Below are 20,373 nucleotides of genomic sequence, written 5' to 3' on the forward strand. Positions count from 1 at the left end.
CCAGCTCCCAATCACCCTACTTTCCTACAGCCAGACCGTACCTACCACATTTGACTACTGCTCCCACCATTACAGCGAGGAGCACCTGACAGTCCAAACTCAATAGCGCAAGTCCAGTTCTCTCCCTCCAATGCTCCAAGGCATCTGAAGTAGGAGACTTCACTTGCCCCTTCTCACTCCCTGCTGCTCAGCTCTTCTTTTTTGTGGTATTCTATAAAATAACACTACTATCAGGTGGGTACTTCCCATTTGGCATTTGTGGAAAGCAAGGCTTTGTGAAGCTAGGTGCCTTATTCTTCAGGATTCTGGCAGACTCGCCCAAGGAGCCTCCATTCTCTGCTCTGCCACGGTCACCTCTCCACCCCCAACACACACCACACAGCACTCTCTGAAGAAGGCCATTTGTTTTGTTTATTTTGCACTCCATGTCACAGGTCTCTTGTAAACTACTTTCTGGAGAAGTCTGCAGAATCATGGTTAAAGAGACAAGAGAAAACTATAGGTTGATGTCCTCCATCTGATAGATGGCCAAGCAGAGAAGCAAGGTGTTGGGAGAACAGAAGTGACAGGCACAGGATCTAAAGACAGTAAAAGACCTTTAAAAAAGACAAACAGAACTGGGTCACTGCTTTGCCTTTTATACCTCCCAACACCTTTTCTCTGCTTAAGAGCAACATCCCAACTCCAGTCTTCAAGGCTCTGCCTCATCTGGGTCCTGACTCCTCCCATTTCTGACCTCAATTCACGCCTCTCTGCTCCTCGCCTCCAAGCTACACTGACTTTGTTTTAGTTTCTCAAACTTGCCAATCTCTGCCCCAGATATGGACTATATGACAGACACAAGGACATGATGTAGATACAATTCTACAACTGCACATCTTTTTTTTTTTTTAAGATTTTATTTATTTATTTGACAGACAGAGATCACAAGCAGGCAGAGAGGCAGGCAGAGAAAGAGGGGGAAGCAGGCTCCCCACAGAGCAGAGAGCCCGATGTGGGGCTCGATCCTAGGACCCTGGGATCATGACCTGAGCCAAAGGCAGAGGCTTTAACCCACTGAGCCACCCAGGCGCCCCACAACTGCACATCTTAAGACGTAGCTGCCCAGAATCGTCAAGCTGGTCCTAAAAAACCTTGGATCTCTGCTCTTCTTCCACAGTTGAAGACGCGTAATCAACTCTGATCAAAAAATAAAAAAACAAAAAAAAAATCCTAAGGACAACCCAAGCCACCTTATAAAGCTGCACATGCAGACAATGAGTGTGGGAAAGCTCTCCAGGCAGTCACCACTACAGATGGAGCATTTATTCTACTCAGAGCAGTGGACTATAGGTTCTATATTGTGTATTCAGGATACATAAAGATACAACTTGAATATCAGAACTACCTAAAACTAAGGTCTAAGATCTACAACAACAGGGCATAAGCAATCTCTTATATGCTTAAAACAGCTATAAAGTGGCACTGTGGTGGCCTGCGCTATGAACTCTGGTGCAGGCTGGAACTGGACTGATGCCCTATGTGACCACAGCAAATGGCTCAAGCTGTCCGAGTCTCAGTTTCCTTCTGACTTTGAAAGTTTTTTGTTTGTTTGTTTGTTTTAAAAGATTTTATTTATTTATTTAACACAGAGAGAGTGTGCCCGAGAGCATACAAGCACAAGCAGAGATGGGGGAGGGCAGAGGAAAAGGGAGGAGAAGGCTCCCCACTGAGTAGAGAGCTTGATGGGAGACTCCATCCTAGGAGCCCAGGACCTGGGATCATGACCTGACCAAAGGCAGATGCTTAACCAACTGACCACCCAGATGCCCCTGAAAGGTTCTTGTAGGGATGCCTGGGTGGCTCAGTCAGTTAAGCAACTGGCTTCGGCTTGGGTCATGATCCCAGGGGTCCTGGGATCCTGGGACTGAGTCCTGCATTAGGTTCCTTGCTCAGCAGGGAGCCTGTTTCTCCCTCTGCCTGTTGCTCCCCCTGCTTGTGTGGGCTCTCTCTCAGACGCATAACTATAAATAAAAACTTAAAAAAAAAAAAAAAGGTTCTTGTAATAACTAAAGAAGTATTACATGGGAACTGTGAACCAGGACACCCAGCTAAGTAACTGGTAGCAGTTATCAGAGTGGGGATTCCTGAATGGAACCCAACCCCACACCCATGGTAGTCACTGCCCTCTGGAAGCACTGGAATCAGCATGGAGAAGCACTGTACTAAGTGGGTTTCAACGTTGTTAGTAACAACATGGGTCCTCTCAAAACCGATGACTGGTTGGGAAGGATGCCATATGTTAGAATGAGGAGATAAGCGGCAGGCCTGAAAAGCAGGGGTCTAATAAATTACTGTGATGGAGGGGCACCTGGGTGGCTCCATCGTTAAGCATCTGCCTTTGGCTAAGGTCATGATCCCAGAGTCCTGGGATCGAGCCCTGCATCGGGCTCCCTGATCTGCAGGGAGTCTGCTTCTCCCTTTCCCACTCCCCCTGTCTGTGTTCCCTCTCTTGCTGTCTGTCAAATAAATAAAGTAAAATCTAAAAAAAAAAAATTACTGTGATGGATACCAAGCAGCTGAGGAAGACAACGGGAATATGGAGAAGATAAGCCGAGTACTGAAACTGCAAAGAACATTCAAACCTCACGCCTTCTAATTAACTTGTGATTCTGACAGTCTTTACAGGATGCTTCCTACACCATTCTACATCACCAATTTTATAAAATTTACTGCATTATCTACTGCAGCTCAGTTCTCATCCTCAAGGAACCTCTGTTTTCACTGTGGGATAGACAATAATCTGTCCAGATGTGGTAGATGCTCAATAAATCTTTGCTAGGGAATAAACAAAAGCAGAAAGTGGAAGAAAAACAGTACCAAGAAGTCCATGCTGCAGAGCCCAGGAGCAGGGAGCGACTGCCTTTTTTTTTTTTTTTTTAAAGATTTTATTTATTTGACAGAGATCACAAATAGGCAGAGAGGCAGGCAGAGAGGGAGGGAAGCAGGCTCCCTGCTGAGCTGAAAGCCCCAAGCCGGGCTCAATCCCAGGACCCCAGGATCATGATCTGAGCCGAAGGCAGAGGCTTTAACCCACTGAGCCACCCAGGCGCCCCAGGGAGCTACTGCTTTGACCCAGGGAACCTTGACTAGTAGAGATAAGTCAATCAAGGTTCAGGCTAGGAAGAAAGAATGAATAGGAGACACATCTGAGGGTCATCTGACCATTAATGCCTCATTCTGGCCTTGCAGGAGCTCTCACATGTCAAAACGTAACATGTCATTCCTCATGCTATTGCTAGCTTAGTCCAAGGCCCTTCCCATGGGGAACAAGCCCTAGGACACCAACACAGGAAAGAAGCCCTGGCTGTGTTATCCTCCAGCTGCCCACAATTACAGGCCTGGATGTGGACCAGCTTCTTCACAGATCCACTAAAGAATGCTTGGGCTCAGATCCTAAAATGCCATCTTGCTGCTCCTCTCATCATGCCCGATTCTGGTACAATGCCCTTCCTTTGGCTTCAGGGTAGAACTGAGCCCACAGAACCACTCACTTCTGAGAGCAGATTGATTAAACTCTGATTGAAGTTGGTGGACATCAACTCAGTTCAGGGAGCACTCTAAGCCTGAAACAGGAACATGTGGCTGATCCTATCAACAGATCAAGAAGAGACACATACCTTACTAAATGTCACCCTATGACAATCTTTATCATTACAAGAAGTGCCACACTATTATTATCTTTGTGCCTGGCTACACTCAGCACTTGTGAAGTACACACATCAACTCTAAAATTAAGCACACACCGGTAGAACACTAACACAGTCCCATTCTTTGTGTCTAGTGAGGACCACGCAAGAAGGCAAGAGGGCACTTCCTGATCCTAGCGATAGTTTCCTATCTTTCTACTTGTCCAGAGCATACACAGAAGGGCTCTGGCAAAAACTCTACTGCCTGACTTTTGGCACCTGATTCCAAGAGAAGTCAAAGCCCTGGAGGGCCCAAGCACTGGCTATCAGTAGCTTTCTGCCTCCCCAGTCTCCTTTCCCAATTAGGGTATCTGCAGATTATACTCTCAGGTTACATAAAAATAAAATCAGGAGCACAATGGATTAAAATGGAATCAGAAGTTCTAACTTGGGTGACATGAATATATCTCAGAAATCAAAGAACATCCTGAAAGTATACACAGAATTGTATGTAAGTGCATAATATATGTTGTTTTCCTGTAGAAAGCTTTCATCAGATTCTAAAAGGGGTCCATAACCCAAAAAAGGTATAAAACACAACAATCCATGTCCTGCAACCACCAGGCAGTTTTAATCCTGTGATCTGTGGCTTTCATTCATTTACTTGTTCAACAAATAGTGATCATTTATGTGCCAGGCCGAGGCTAGATACAACAGAGAACAAATCGGACCACAGCCCTGCCCTCATGGAGCTGGCCTGGGGTTGTCACCTGTTTCAACACTTCCCCTTGTGCTCTCCCAGTCCCAGTACCTGAATCAAAGCTCCCAGAGCTGAAGAGGCTATTTTAGGGGCTACAACCTTCCTTGTCCGTGTGCTCTGAGTAGCAGACAAGTAGTCTCATGAACTCTATCCTACTACCAATGCTACATACTGGTTTTTAATATTGAAGACTTATTCTGTTCCTTGAAATTCCCATTAACTTTCAGGGCAGCAACTCGATTTTTAAGAGGGCTGCTTACCAGTTAACACTTCTTATGAAAACAGGGATTTTATTTTAAGATGGGCCAGGGGTTAAAGGTATCAAAGGCCAGTATGCTGTTATTCAAGAGAATGTGGGCTATGGAAAGAAAGAAGTAAAAACTTATCTCCATTTGCAGATGACGGGATCCTATATATAGAAAATTCCAAAGATTCCACAAGAAAGAATTTTATTAGACCTAATAAAAATCAGCACAGTTACAGGGTACAAGATCAACACACAAGTACCAGTTGTGTTTCTATAAACCAGTAATGAACAATTCCATTTAGGGGCACCTGGCTGGCTCAGTTGATGGAACATGTGACTCTTATTGATCCTGGGGCTGTGGGTTTGGGCCCCATGCTGGATGTAGAGATTACTAAAAAAAAAAAATTTTAAGCAACAAAAATACAGGGGCACCTGGGTGGCATCTGGATTCGGCTCAGGTCACCATCCCAGGGTCCTGGGACTGAGTCCTTTATCATGTTTCCTGGCTCAGCAGAGATCCTGCTTTTCCCTCTGCTGGCCATTCCCCCTGCTTGTGCTCTTGCTTGATGCTGACAAATAAAATATTAAAAAAAAACCAAAAACAAACAAACAAAAAAAACCCCAAAACACGATTCCATTTACAGTGGCATCTAAAAGAATAAAATAACTGGGAATAAATTAATAGTGTGTTTTACCAGAGGAAAACATGGAACACTACAAAATGTTGCTGAAAAATATTAAAGATTTAAGTAAATGGCAAGACATCTTGTGTTCACAGACAAGAAGCCTTAGTATTATCAAGATGTCAACACTAATCAGAGATCTACAAATTCAACACAATCTCTATCAAAATTCTGTTTTTGCAGAACTGGAAAAGCTGATCTTCAAATACACATGGAATTCCAAGACACCCTGAACAGCTAAAACAATCTTGCAAAAGAAGAACAAAGGGTAAGACTCATACTTCTGACTTCACAACTACTACACAAAGCTGTAGTAAACAAAAACAGTGTGGTATTGGCATACAGACACACATATAGACTAATGGAACAGAAAGTTCAGAAGTAAACACATATATTTATGACCAAATGATTTTTTAAAAAGATTTATGAGAGAGACAGTGCACAAGCACGTGAGTGTTATGTGGAGGGAGAGGAGGGGCAGAGGGAGAGAATATCTTCACGCTGACTCCCCACTGAGCATGGAGACAGCCATGGAGCTCATCCATGAGATTACAACCTGAGCCAAAACCAAGAGTCAGACATTCAACCAACGGAGCCACCCAGGCGCCCATATGACCACATGATTTTTGACAACAGTGCCAAGTTCATTCAAACGAAGAAAGAATAATTTCTTCAACCAGAGGTGCTAGTACAACTGGATTTCCACATGCAGAAGGAAGTATTTGGACTGCTACATTAAACCATATATAAAAACTAACTCACAGTGAAGAAACAAATTACATGTAAGAGCCACACCCATAAAACTCTTAGAAAAAAACAATGGGGTAAATCTTTGTGACCCTGAATTTGGTAAGACATTCTTAGATATGACATCAAAAGCATAAGCAGCAGAAGAAAAATCAGGTAAGTTGGATTTCATCAAAATAAGAATATGCATCGGGGCGCGTGGATGGCTCAGTCGGGTAAGTGTCTGCCTTCGCCTCAGGTCATGATCTCAGAGTCCTGGGATTGAGTCCTGCATTGGGCTCTCTGCTCAAGGGGAGCTTCCCTCTTTCCCTTTCCTTCTCCTCCCTGCTCATGTGCATGTTCTCTCTCTCTCTCTCAAATAAATAAAATCTTAGGGAAAAAATGTGCATCAAAGCACACTACCAAGAAAATGAAAGGAAAACCTACAGAAGGGAAAAAAATTTGGAAATCATGTATCTAATAAGAACTTAATATCCAGAATATATAAAGGACTTTTCTTAAAGCTCAACAACAAAAAACAATCCAATTAAAACACTGGCAAAGGGGGGCCTGGGTGGCTCAGTCATTGGTCTGCCTTTGGCTCAGGTCATGATCCCTGGATGCTGAGATTGAGCCCTGCATCGGGCTCCCTGCTCAGCAGGAAGCCTGCTTCTCCCTCTCCCATTCCCCCTGCTTGTGTTCCCTCTCTTGCGGTGTCTCTCTCTTGTCAAATAAATAAAATTTTTCTTTTAAAGATTTTATTTATTTGACAGAGAGAGATCACAAGTAGGCAGAGAGGCAGGTGGCGGGGGTGGGGAGCAGACTCACTGCTGAGCAGAGAGCCCAATACGGGGCTTGATCCCAGGACCCTGAGATCATGACCTGAGCCTAAGGCAGAGGCTTAACCCACTGAGCCACCCAGGTGCCCCAAATAAATAAAATCTTAAACAAAACAAAACAAAACAGGGCGCCTGGGTGGCTCAGTTGGTTGGACAACTGACTTTGGCTCAGGTCGTGATCCTGGAGTTCCAGGACTGAGTCCTGCCTCCGGCTCCCTGCTCAGCGGGGAGTCTGCTTCTCCCTCTGACCTTTTCCCCTCTCATGCTCTCTCTCTGTCAAATAAATAAATAAAATCTTAAAAAAAAAAACAACTAAAATCTTTAAAACAAAAACAGAAACAAACAAAACGTGGGCAAAGGACTTGAGTATTTTCCCAAAGATATAAAAAATGGCCAAGAAGCACATGAAAAGATGTTTGATATCATTAGTAATTATAGAAATGCAAGTCAGAATTTTAAAAATGGAAAAACAGTAAGTGTTGGTGAGGACATGGAGAACTGGAATCCTTGTGCACTGCTATAAAATGGTGCAGCTACTGTGGAAAATTATGGTGGGTCCTCAAAAAGTTCAGTATGGTTACCATATGACGCAGCAACTCCTAGCTTAGGTATATACCCCAAAGAACTGAAAACAGGTATTCAAACAAAATATATACACGAATATTCATAACACTATACTCAACAGCTAAAAGGTGAAAATAACTTTGAGGTCACCTAAAGAATGTATAAACAAAATGTGATGCATTGATACAATGGAGTATTATTTGGCCATAAAAAGAATGAAGATATAGTCTACCACATGGATGAACCTTAAAATATTATACTAAGTGAAATAAGCCAGTCTCTTGGGGTGCCTGGGTGGCTCAGGGGGTTAAGCCTCTGCCTTCAGCTCAGGTCATGATCTCAGGGTCCTGGGATCAAGCCCCGCACTGGGCTCTCTGCTTGGCGGGGAGCCTGCTTCCCCCCCTCTCTTTGCCTGCCTCTCTGCCTACTTGTGATCCCTCTCTGTCAAATAAATAAATAAAATCTTAAAAAAAAAAAAGGGGAAATAAGCCAGTTTTGAAGGACAAATACTGTAGGATTCCATTTATATGAGGTATCTAGAATAGGCAAATTCATATATACGAAAAGGTTAGAGCTTACCAGGCCCTCAGGAGATGAGGAATGGGGAGTTATTATTTAATGGTTACAGAGTTTCTGTTTGGGGTGATGAAAAATTTTGGAAGTAGACAGTGGTGACAGTTGCACCATTATGAATGTAACTAATGCCATTGAATTGTATACTCAAAAATAAATTCCATTATATATATTTTACAATTAAAAAAAAAGAATGTAACATGCCAAGACCAGTGAATTGTATGGTTTAAATGAGTAAATTGTGTAATATATAAATTATATCTCAAAAAAGCTGCTTAAAAATAAGACTGTGGGCTGAGTCCTAGCTCTGCCACATATTACCTGTGAGACTATCAACAAATTTACACAAACCTTAAGTTCTAAGGGGGTAAAAAGGGACTGGTGCCACCTACCCCATAGAACAGCCATAAAGACTAACTAAAACACTCTCTGGGAAGCCCCTACCTGATGGTTCTTCTTACTCAACAGCTACTATCACATACAGAAAACTAAGGTCAGCATAATGACCACGCTCAGACAGGCCTTGCCTGAACCATGCCAGGGCCCTGATTTCATGATATTCTCACCTAATTATACATTAGGGAATCAGAACAAAAGTCTTTTATTTATTTTTTTTAAGATTATTTATTTATTTATTTGACAGGCAGAGATTACAAGTAGGCAGAGAGAGAGAGAGAGAGAGAGAGAGAGGAGGAAGCAGGCTCTCTGCCGAGCAGAGAGCCGGATGTGGAGCTCGATCCCAGGACCCTAGGATCATGACCTGAGCTGAGGGCAGAGGCTTTAACCCACTGAGCCACCCAGGTGGCCCTAAAAGTCTTTTAGAGATTATCCTCTCTAATTCACAACCCAATGAGAACATGATATGTTAGAAGAAAAAAATGTTATGAAAAATACAAGAAATTTCTAAAATTCTAAAGGACTTTCTAAAGATTCCTACTTTTGATAAAGCATTGTAACTAAGGAAAAAAGACACTTTTGGTACACAAGTAGAGTAAATCGAATTCATAAAACTAGGTATTTTTAAAAAAAGATTTTATTTGATGGAGATCACAAGTAGGCAGAGGCAGGCAGAGAGAGAAGGGGGGAGGGAAGAAGGCTCCCTGCTGAGCAGAGAGCCCCATGCAGGGCTCAATCCCAGGACCCTGAGATCACAACCTGAGCCGGAAGGCAGAGGCTTAATCCAATGAGCCACCCAGATGCTCCAGAACTAGATATTGTTAAGCAAAACCAACAAACATCAATGACAGAAGGGTGGAGAAGGACCCTGCCAAACCTGATGAAAAGCCGAGATTCTTTTTTTTTTTTTTTTTAAAGATTTTATTTATTTATTTGACAGAGAGAGATCACAAGTAGGCAGAGAGGCCGGCAGAAAGAGAGAGAGAGAGAGAGAGAGAGGAGGAAGCAGGCTCCCTGCTGAGCAGAGAGCCCGATGTGGGGCTCGATCCCAGGACCCTGAGATCATGAACCGAGCCGAAGGCAGAGGCTTTAACCCACTGAGCCACCCAGGCGCCCCGAAAAGCCGAGATTCTTACTTAACAGATGAATATGAGCATGTGGGCATCTCTAACAAACCTTGGTGAGAAGGGGGATTATTGCTGGAATGTGACAGGAGGTAAGACAGAGCGGCCTTGTTATGTTAGGAGGCTCTGACCCTGCACAGATCTCCAGAGCTGAGTCAGATGTTTGATGATGAACACGTACAGACCTAACATCACTGTGGATATATATACTACAGGTGACAAAGCCAGAGGAACTCACAGATGATCCCTGACAGGCTGAAAAATACAGCTAGTACTACTGAAATCTAGTTTTGCTTTGCACACAACCTGATCTCAGCTGGTAGAGCAATCAATGAAGAAACTGCTAATGTGAATTTAATTCTAACCAATGAAGCAAAACCAACTGGTTGAAGTAGAAACCTGAGAACTCCAGGCCAGTCAGTGAAGGAAGTGGGGCCATGGTCCTTAGAAAGATTCAGAAGATCCGGAAACCAGATGTAATCCAGCGACTAGGGGTTTCAAAATGGCGAGAAGACAATCAAGAAGAAATATGAACACAATCACAGATGACCCCAATGGGAGTCAATAGCAAGTATCTTGCGAATGCTGGTGAACTCACACAAAGAACTCTGAGCATCATAAAAAAAGAACAAGCACCAAAGATGAAAGGATGTGCTTATACTGATAAGACAGATATCTAAGTATAGACCAAACACACCAGCATGCAGGAATGAGAGTCCAACTCTGGTCACCTTCCACAGAACATTACAACACACGACACTGGTAGACCTACAAAGGGTCAAGTTTCTTGGTTTTGTTAAACAGGGACAATGACGGATTCTATAAAATGTAAAAGGCGAGCATGAAATCAAACCTGGACAAAATTCTGAATGTAATTAGCAAACAGATGGTATCTAGAAGGCAGTATGGGCTCAACCAAGAACAAGTCATGCCAAACAAACCTCATTATCTTTTTTTAGATATGCGACGTAGATCAGGAAGGGCTGCAGAGGAGGACTTTAGTACAAAGATCTGGATCGTGCTTTTATGAAATCTGCAGTTTACATGAAACTAAGGGGGGTGATTAATATGCCAGATGACATAATAATGATTTTAAAAGATTCAGATAACTGTACAGATGGTGTATGACAAAAAAAGAAACGCAACCTCCTCCCAAACCTGAAGAGGGATGACCGTAGGATCACACACGAGAGTCCAAACACTGGGCTAAGCAAATACAGGAACTGGACTCGTAGTTGTTTCTCCCTGGTGGAGAGCTAAAAGGAATCACACGAGACTATATTCTAGAACTTGCACAAGGACAGAGACCTTTGTTTCTTTCACTACTGAACTCGAATCTCCTTAACAATGTTTGCCACAGGGGTGCCTGGGTGGCTCAGTGGGTTAAGCCTCTGCCTTCCACTCAGGTCATGATCTCAGGTTCCTGGGACTGAGCCCCACATCTGGCTCTCTGCTCAGCAGGGAGTCTGCTTCCCCCCTCAACTCTGTCAAATAAATAAATAAAAAATCTTTAAAAAACAAAAACAAGGGGCGCCTGGGTGGCTTAGTGGGTTAAAGCCTCTGCCATCGGCTCAGGTCATGATCCCAGAGTCCTGGGATCAAGCCCCACATTGCTCTCTGCTCAGCAGGAAGACTGCTTCCCCCCCACCTCTGCCTGCCTCTCTGCCTACTTGTGATCTCTATCAAATAAATAAATAAAATCTTTTTAAAAAACAAAAACAAAAAACAATGCCTGCCACATTGTAAGTACTCCATAAACCTTCGCTGAAGAAGTGTTTTTGGAGGTGCCCAAGCTGAGACCAGAGGGCCAATGGATTTAGCTGCTGCAGAAAGCTAAAAGCATTAGGAAGCTGGGTAGACTGAATGATCCATTACCTTCAACATGCCTTTCTTCCTCATCCTGAGTCACCTGAAGTTTCACTTGCAAACCAAGAAAATGTTATTCTTCCCCCACAGAATCTGTTCCACCGACTCTGATTCCCACAGATCCCTACTGTCACCAACTTTTTTTTAAAACTAAGTAGGCTCCATGCCCAGCATTGAGCCTAATGTGGGGCTCAAACTCACGACCCTAAGGTTCAAGACCTGAGCTAAGATCAAGAGTTGGATGCTTAACTGAGCCAGGCACCCCTCACCAACTGTTTTCTTAAGCCATACCACAGGGGAAAGTTCCACCAACATTCCATTTAGATGCTTAGATACAGGGGCGCCTGGGTGGCTCCATAGGTTAAGCAGTTGCTTTCAGCTCAGGTCATGATCCCAGGGTCCAGGGATCGAGGCCCACACTGGGCTCCTGGCTCAGCAGGGAGCCTGCCTCTCCCTTTGCCGTCCTTCCTTCTGCTTGTGCTTGCTCTCCCCTCTATGCCATGTCAAATAAATAAATAAAATCTTAAAAAAAAAAAAAAAGATGCTTTGATTCAAATTTTCATACAGCAAATAATCATACAGGTGTGCAGCCCCAAAGTTAAGGACAATGCTAAGAAAGTTCCTTCCATTTTTTTCTAGTCAGGAAAGTGTACTGGAATTGAAGTGTGTGAGAATGATAATGATAGGGAGGGAGATTCAAGGATTTGCTTTAAATTATTTAAAAATCAGTACAAAGGTAAGTAGCTTGCAAACTTCAGAACTGCCATCAGTTGTGAGAAATTGGCTATTTTATGCCTCAGTGAAGGCAACATAAGAAAACTGTTCATCTCCTCAGCCTAGCCCTTGATGACATGTCAACAGCCCCCTTCCTCTCCTTTGTGCTGCCTTTGCCCAACATACTGCACACTTGCACCAACCTGCAGCTACTTGGAGGTACTAAGTCTTGTTCACGTAAGCTCTTCCCTCTGCCAGGAATGTCTCTCTGCACTTCACCCAACTGACTTCTATTCATCCTTCAAAATTAAGTTCAAGGGTCACCTCCTCCAGAAAGGCTTCTCAAATACCCACACTTCCATCTTCTACTTCCCCATTACCCACTCTCCCTCCTACTCTGTGTTATTAGAGCACTTACCACACCACTGTCTCTAGTCTCTCACTAGGTGGTAAGAACCTTGGTGGTAGGACCCTACAAGATGTCCCTCACAGGTTGGTTGCATGAATGATTAATGAACAAACTCACTTCAACTTTCAGAACAAGGATGCCTTTAGACTCTAAAGAATTTAACTTGCCCAAGATCACACCACAGAAAGCCACAACTTGAATGCAGGTCCATGATCATTCCCTGACCATCTTGCTTTTCTGCACCCCAGGTACCAAGTATTCCTTTTCAAGTTAAATCCCAAGGGTCAACTCACTTCTTGAAAAGAGGTAAGCAAGAGAGAAAAATAGCTGAACACAGACCTGTTTTAAAATCTCTCTTTATGGGCACCTGAGTGGCTCAGTCAGTTGGGCGTCTGCCTCTGGTTCGGGTCATGATCCTAGTGTCCCCGGATCGAGCCCTTCATCAGGCTCCCCGCTCAGCAGGAAGTCAGGTTCTCCATCGCCCCTCACCCCGCTCTCATGTGCGTGTGTGCACTCTTTCTCCTGAATAAATAAAATCTTTAAAAATAAATAAAATCTCTCTTTACTTGCAGGAATGTTCTTTTCAAAGTCAAGTTTTATGAAAAAAGTGTGAAATAATTCATGAAGTAAAGTTCACCTAAGCCCTCATTGTTCTCACTAACACCATCAAGGGAAATAAGGAAGCTTCAATTACTGGCACATTTTGTCCTACTTATTTCACCTTTCTTATTTTAATACTTTTCCTGGTAACCTAATTGCAAAAGTCTCAAGAGAGTGTTTTTAACAAGATCAGGTAAGCATTAAGTTCTAGAAGATAACATAACTCACAGAACTATTTACTTAGCCAAAAGTCTCATTTAAATGTACAGAATGAGAAATACCATTAAATGGAATTTGGCAAAAGTTTATTTCTCAGGTCCCCCTTACACTCTTCGTGAAACACCAAAGCAAGTCTTTGATGAGACTTACATAGCTGGGGTAGTGTTACAAGGAGACTCAGATATGGAGACCTCTTTCTGGAGTCTGAGAAACCAGGAGAGTTGCCTAATGGCCAAATATGTGGGTTATCTTAAAATATACATCATTAACCAGGCTCTTAATCCTCATCTAGTCTAAGGCACCTACCCACATATCTGCTCACCAAGCTCTGAATGATCTCCTTTATGGGCACCTGGGTGGCTCATTTAGTTAAGCAGCCAACTCTTGATTCCAGCTCAGGTCGTGATCTGAGGGATCTGAGATCTCCTGGGATAGAGCCCCATGTTGGGATTCCCTGCTGAGTGGGCAGTCTGCTCAATGATTCTCCCTCTTCCTCTGTGTCCCCCTGTCCTGCCCCAGCTTGTGTACATGTGTGTGCTCCCTCAAATACATAAATCTTTAAAAAAAGGAAAAAAATAAATGAACGATCCCCTTTATAGTACCTGGTCTCCCACTCTGCAAACCCCCCGCTCCCATGCACACTCTGAGCAACGCAAAGGAGATACAGGTTTTGTTTGTTTTTTAAAAGACTTTATTTATTTGACAGCGAGACAGCCAGAGGGGGAGTGGGAGAGGGAGAAGCAGGCTTCCTGCAGGACAGGGAGCCCGATGCAGGGCTTGATTCCAGAACTCTGGGATTATGAACTGAGCTGAAGACGGACGCTTAATGACTGAGCCACCCAGGCGCTCTGAGATACAGTTTCTCAAATGCACGCACATCTTAGAGCTGGAGGTCAACAGGCAGGTGGCCTAAATGGAGTAAGGCTTTAAACCCTAGCTCAAGTAAGAGCCCAATTCCTGACTTCCTCTCTGAAACCTGGAATTCTGTCTGGGTGCCTCGACCCCCGTGTGTCTAACACGTGTGAGTCACAACAACTCTCTGAGTCCTAGCCTTTATTGCTACGATGAGACAATAGATGTGAAAGGAAGATTTTTAGAGCCCAGAACACCCCATGTAATTTTAGGGTGCTGATGAATGAACGAGGCTAAAGGTGTATACACGTGCAGGGGCAGGTCTGTGCGGGGATGAGAAAGCTGGAAGGCCTACTCAGCCAGGATTCAGCATGGTTTCTTTCCTGTTCCTCCACTGGGAAGCATCGAAAGCATGTGGGTCCTCCCTAGACCTGGTTCCCTGCCACAAGCCTCAACAGCTCACTCCTTCTTTACAGCCAATGTGAGAGGGAGAAGTAATGAGACTCTGAAACAAACCTTCAGGTGTAGTTCACTTGGACATTACTTTTCATCCAGAGAAAATGGAGGATAACCAATGGAAAAAACACACACACAAAATCAATGCTAGCTTTTATCTGTGGACAGCCTGCTCTGTGGGTTAAGTTCTGTTTTTTGTTTGTTTGTTTGTTTGTTTGTTTTTAAGATTTTATTTATTTATTTGACAGAGATCACAAGCAGGCAGAGAGGCAGGCAGAGGGGGAGGGGGAAGCAGGGCCCCCGCTGAGCAGAGAGCCTGATGTGGGGCTCGATCCCAGGACCCTGAGATCATGACCCGAGCCGAAGACAGAGGCTTTAATCCACTGAGCCACCCAGGCACCCCTAAGGTCTGCTTTTTTGAGGCAACAGACTCCATTACTTCATCCTTCCATCATATATCTAAGCTGTCTCCCAACCCTGCCCTACTCTGACCTTGGAGCGAACACAGAGAGAACAATCCCTAGCTTAATCTCAGCTTCTCCAACATATATGCAATTTAATAATACCAACAAAGAGTATTCAACTGTAATTTTATGATACTTATTTACCTAGTTGTCTGCAGCTCATAAAGCATTTTCACAATTTATCAACAAGTGAAAGAGCTAGGATTTGCAGCATCAAATTCTATGTTTTGACACGTCAGTATTTAGGGCCCATCTCACTGCACATATTTTATACCTTACAAAAATAATATGAAAAATATACTGGACTGTTCTAAAAATATGAAATTTTTTTAAAAAAATCTTTTTTCCCCTTAAGTAGGCTCCACACCCAGCATGAAGCCCAACATGGGCCTGAGATTGAGACCCAAGCTGAGATCAAGAGTTGGACACTTGGGGTGCCTGGGTGGCTCAGTTGGTTGGGCGACTGCCTTCGGCTCAGGTCATGATCCCAGAGTCCCAGGACTGAGTCCTGCATCAGGCTCCCAGCTCCATGGGGAATTAGTCTGCTTCTCTCTCTGACCTTCTCCCCTCTCAAATAAATAAAGAAAATCTTAAAAAAAAAAAAAAAAGAAAAGAAAAGAAAAGAAAAAGAAAAAGAAAAAAGAGTTGGACACTTAACCGAGCTATCCAGGCACCCAAAAGATCTATTTTTCAAATCCTTCTGTTCTTGCTGTGGGGTTTGTGCTCATTTACGGCCGTCACTCTAGGTTTATCAGATGTCTCATCAAACTTCTACTTTCTGTGATACAGTTTTATGCCCTCAACAGGCTTATCAACACTGGTCTTCAGGACTTCTTGGTTCAGAAAGCCACAGTTATATGCTAAGCTTTGCAAGAATCTCAAAAAAAAAAAAAAAAAAAAATCTAGTAAGGTCTGAGATGTTTTTATTTTATTTATTTATTTTTGGTTAAAGATTTTATTTATTTGACAGAGACACAGTCAGAGAAGGAACATAAGCAGGGGGAGTGGGAGAGAGAGAAGCAGGTTTCCTGGTGAACAGGAAGCCGGATGCAGGGCTCAATCCCAGGACCCTGGGACTATGACCTGAGCCAAAGGCAGGTGCTTAACGACTGAGCCATACAGGTGCCCCTGAGATATTTTTAATTAAAGATTTACTTATTTATTTGAGACAGAGCGAGCATGTGGGTACAAGCAGGGGGAGAGGGAGCAGCAGACTCCCCACTGAGCAGGGAGCCCAATATGGGGCTCAATCCCAGGACTCTAGAATCGTGACCTGAGCAGAAGGCAGACATGTAACTGACTAAGCCACTCAGGCACCCTGGTCTGAGATATTTTAAACTTTTATCTTCTGCCTAGCTGAAGAGGAATTCTAAGACACATACTCGTATTTCTCCTTAATTAATCACGATGTTAGAAATATGGAACTGTACAAGTGGCTGTATGTCCACCTGTATGCTGATTTCATCTCTATGTCATGGCTCTCTATTAACCATCATCTATTCTTACTGGGAAGAAAACCAACTACTACAAGAGACTATACCTTGGGAGAAACAAGGAATAGGAAAGGACAAAAGAGTCATGTGGGACATTCATAGTGGATCTCCAAAATCACCCAGCCATCTTACTCCCCTGAATAGAACTTTAAATGAGCAGTTGTTACTTTGCAGAAACAAAATTAAAAAAATGAAAACCGAATGTCAAAGGACCCAAAAACCAGCCCTGTAAAATTTACCTCTAATGCCAATGCAGTCTTGTCATAAGCACAGGGTACTCTTTTCTGGATGGCTTTTGCAAAGACAGGTCCATTCTGTGTGGATGGCAAAGGGTTGATCGCTGCCCCAGGAGTACTGGAAACTGCAGGTAGAGGAGTTGTGGTCTGAGGTTGAGCATAGGCATGAGCAGGTTCCGGGATCCCGTAACTATTGGAATTCCTATTCCCATGCTTTCCATGTGGTGAGGATCTCACAAGCTTTTCAACGTAAGGAACAGGAATCATCCCAATCCGGCCATCCTTGTTCCGGGCGCTCCACCACTGTTCTTCGGGCTTCTCTATTATCACCAGGATCTCACCCTTTTTAAAGGGCAGGTCTTCAGCATCGTTCCCAGGAAAATCATAGAGAGTCCGTACATATTCCAGATTTTCTTCTGCTGTAGGCAGGTTGGGTGCTGATACAGATCCCATTGGTGGGCTTGGGTACCTTCAGAGAGAAAGAAAATTAACTCTAATAGAAAAATCTTACTCAGTACCAGTGTTTGTCAAACTTTTATGTAAACCATTCTTCTCTATGATGAATTATTTCCCTGACTATATTCTCAGTAGTTAAGAAGGTTCTGACACTTTCATGCTCTGCAGTTTGTACTGTCTCTAAACAGACCTTGTTAAATCACATGTCGAGTGCACACACATACACACCATCTCTGTTTCACACTAACTTTTTGTTTACACAGAGATACAAGTGATCTGAATTTATTTTAAAAATCCTGAATAAGTTCAGTAGCTGCCTTCCTTAGGACCCTGCCACAGGACCTTCCTTAGGACCCTGTCAGATATCTTTCCTCCTGGTTGTTATCTATGGCATGCTTCCTGCACACTTCCCTGGGCATCCAAAAAGAAAATGACGACGGCTTCAGTTTCTATGTCTCTCAAAATACAAAAACCAGAAAAGGGTTTATACACCATACTGCATGTTATGCATAAATCATCACCTGATCATCAAAATGAAAACACAGGGAACTTTTCATAGCAGAACTCACAAGAAGAGCTCTCATCAAAGCATCAGTCCATAGACACCACCACACCCCTCTGCTGTGTCTTTATTTGCCAAGTAAGCTGCAGAATGCCCTCCCAGGGTCAGTTATAAAAGTGCAGTCCCTGTTCTCTCCCTGACTGTAATGCCTCTTCTTCAAAAGAAGTATAGAAGTCTCTATTCACCTAAGAAATGTTCTGAGAAGTTGCAAATACATAAACTTTTGGGAAAAAAAAAATTCTCTACCATTTGGTCCCTCCCACCACTTAACTTTTCTAAAGCAGAGAATCTACACCAGAGTTATAAACCCTGGGCTTCATCCAAAGAGTCTGCACCTATGAAGAGACTACACCTGCAGAACCATCACCAGAGCCCAGTTCTAGAGTAGTCTTGAGGGAGAGTAAGCCAGGATAGGAAATGCCTATTTAACCACTGTCTATGCTTTCCAATTTATCTTTTTTTTTTTAAAGATTCATTTACTTATTTGACACAGAGAGAGAGATCGATCATAAGTAGGCAGAGAGGCAGAGTGGTGGGAGAAGCAGGCTCCCCGCAGAGCAGAGCCCAATGCAGGGCTCAATCCCAGGACCCTGAGATCACAACCTGAGCTGAAGGCAGAGGATTAACCCACTGAGCCACCCAGGCACCCCAGTTTTATCTTTTTTAAAAAGATCACTTATTTTTTAAAAAATCATTTATTTATCTACTTATTTGAGAGAGAAAGAGCCCACAAGCAGGTAGAGGGGCAGAAGGATTATGAGAATCCTCAAGCAGTCTTCCTGCTGAGAGGGGAACACAACACAAGCCTCAATCCCAGGACCCTGAGATCATGACCTGAGCCGAAATCTAGAGTAGGCTGCTTAACCAACTAAGCCACCCAGACACAGTTTTATCGTCTATTAGCTCATGTCCAGTCTTTTCCTTCCCTCCAATTAATGATCTAAAAAGTTACTTCATATTACAACATGATCTCTAATGTTTAAATATTTTAATTAATTTTTTTCTTTATAAAAAAAAAGCTACCATGTTACAACATTCAGCAAAAAAGGAAAAACAAGGGATGCCTGGCTGGCTCAGTTGGTAGAGCATGCAACTCACGTGGTTCTGAGTTTAAGCCCTGTGTTGGGTATAGAGCTTACTAAAAAAAAATAAAATAAAATCTTGGGGTGCCTGAGCGGCTCAGTGGGTTAAAGCCTCTGCCTTCAACTCGGGTCGTGATCCCAGGGTCATGGGATTGAGCCCCACATCGGGCTCTCTGCTTAGTGGCGAGCCTGATTCCCCCCTCTCACTCTGCCTGCCTCTCTGCCTACTTGTGATCTGTCAAATAAATAAATAAATAAAATCTTAGAAACAACCCCCTTCCAGCAAAAGAGAAAAAAAAGTCCTACAGCTCCTGCCCCACCATAGCTACCTTTTCACCCCTTCCACTGGCCAAAATTAAGATTTATTTATTTGAGAGAAAGTGCTCGCACTCAGGGAGAGGGACAGAGAGAGAGAATATCTAAGCAGACTCCCACTGAGCATGGAGCCCAAAGCCAGGCTGAATCTCACGCTGCTTGAGATCAGGACCTGAGCTGAACCAAGATTTGGACACTTAACAGACGGAGCCACACAGGCACCCAAACTTTATGGCTTTCTTGAAAGAGTCTTGTTTATGCCCATGCTGGTTTTTCTGCCAAATACCACACCACAGGTGTTTCCTTGTATCACTGGTCTACGTGATCATTTATTTACCTCTGTCAGGATGACATGTCAGGTGTGAGCCTGCAGGAACTAAGCATTCCTGTGTTTCTGGATTTTTAGTTTTTCTTTCTCCCTATTTGATCATCAACATCACGAAGTCTTTTTAACATAGTTTTTTGATATTCAATTTTTTAAGGCGGGGGGGGGGGAGACAGAGAGGGAGAGAATCTTAAGCAGGCTCCACACCCAACACAGAGCCCAACCTGGGGCTCAATCTCAGGAATCTGAGATCATAGTGGAAGCCAAAACCAAGAGTCAGATGCCCAACCAAATGAACCATCTCAGTATTAGATTTTTTGTAAAGCCTAGATTTCCAGATTAAAGAACAGAGCCATTTTCATGGCCCTCCGTACACACTGCCACACTATTTTCCAAAAGGCAGTCTTCATAATTTGGCAAAACTTCAATCTTTTAAATGTAAATGACTAGTTTAATATAGTATACTGACAACTGAATTAACAACAGTCTATGTATTATGCCACAGTGATTAGGAGCTCGATTTAAAACCTCTAGAATCTCGGGGGGGGTCTGCTTCTCCCCCTCTTTCTGCTGCTCCCCCTGCTTGTGCTCACTCACGTTCTCTCTGTGTCAAATAAATAAGTAAATAAAATCTGGGGCGCCTGGGTGGCTCAGTGGGTTAAAGCCTCTGCCTTCGGCTCAGGTCATGATCCCAGGGTCCTGGGATCGAGCCCCGCATCGGGCTCTCCGCTCTGCGGAGAGCCT

General features: G+C 43.5%; 1 protein-coding gene across 1 annotated transcript in view; it reads right to left on the minus strand.

The window, feature by feature from the left end:
• CRKL (CRK like proto-oncogene, adaptor protein) overlaps positions 1 to 20,373 on the minus strand; it is a 42,438-nt gene that overhangs the window by 10,717 nt on the left and 11,348 nt on the right. Inside the window, exon 2 of the mRNA XM_032875962.1 lies at positions 16,893 to 17,358. Coding sequence (XP_032731853.1) covers positions 16,893 to 17,358 — 466 coding nt within the window. The remainder of the gene's footprint in view (positions 1 to 16,892; positions 17,359 to 20,373) is intronic.

This window comes from Lontra canadensis, unplaced genomic scaffold, assembly GCF_010015895.1.
Source record: "Lontra canadensis isolate GAN:19392208 unplaced genomic scaffold, GSC_riverotter_1.0 scaffold57, whole genome shotgun sequence".
NCBI classification, from domain to species: Eukaryota; Metazoa; Chordata; class Mammalia; order Carnivora; family Mustelidae; genus Lontra; species Lontra canadensis.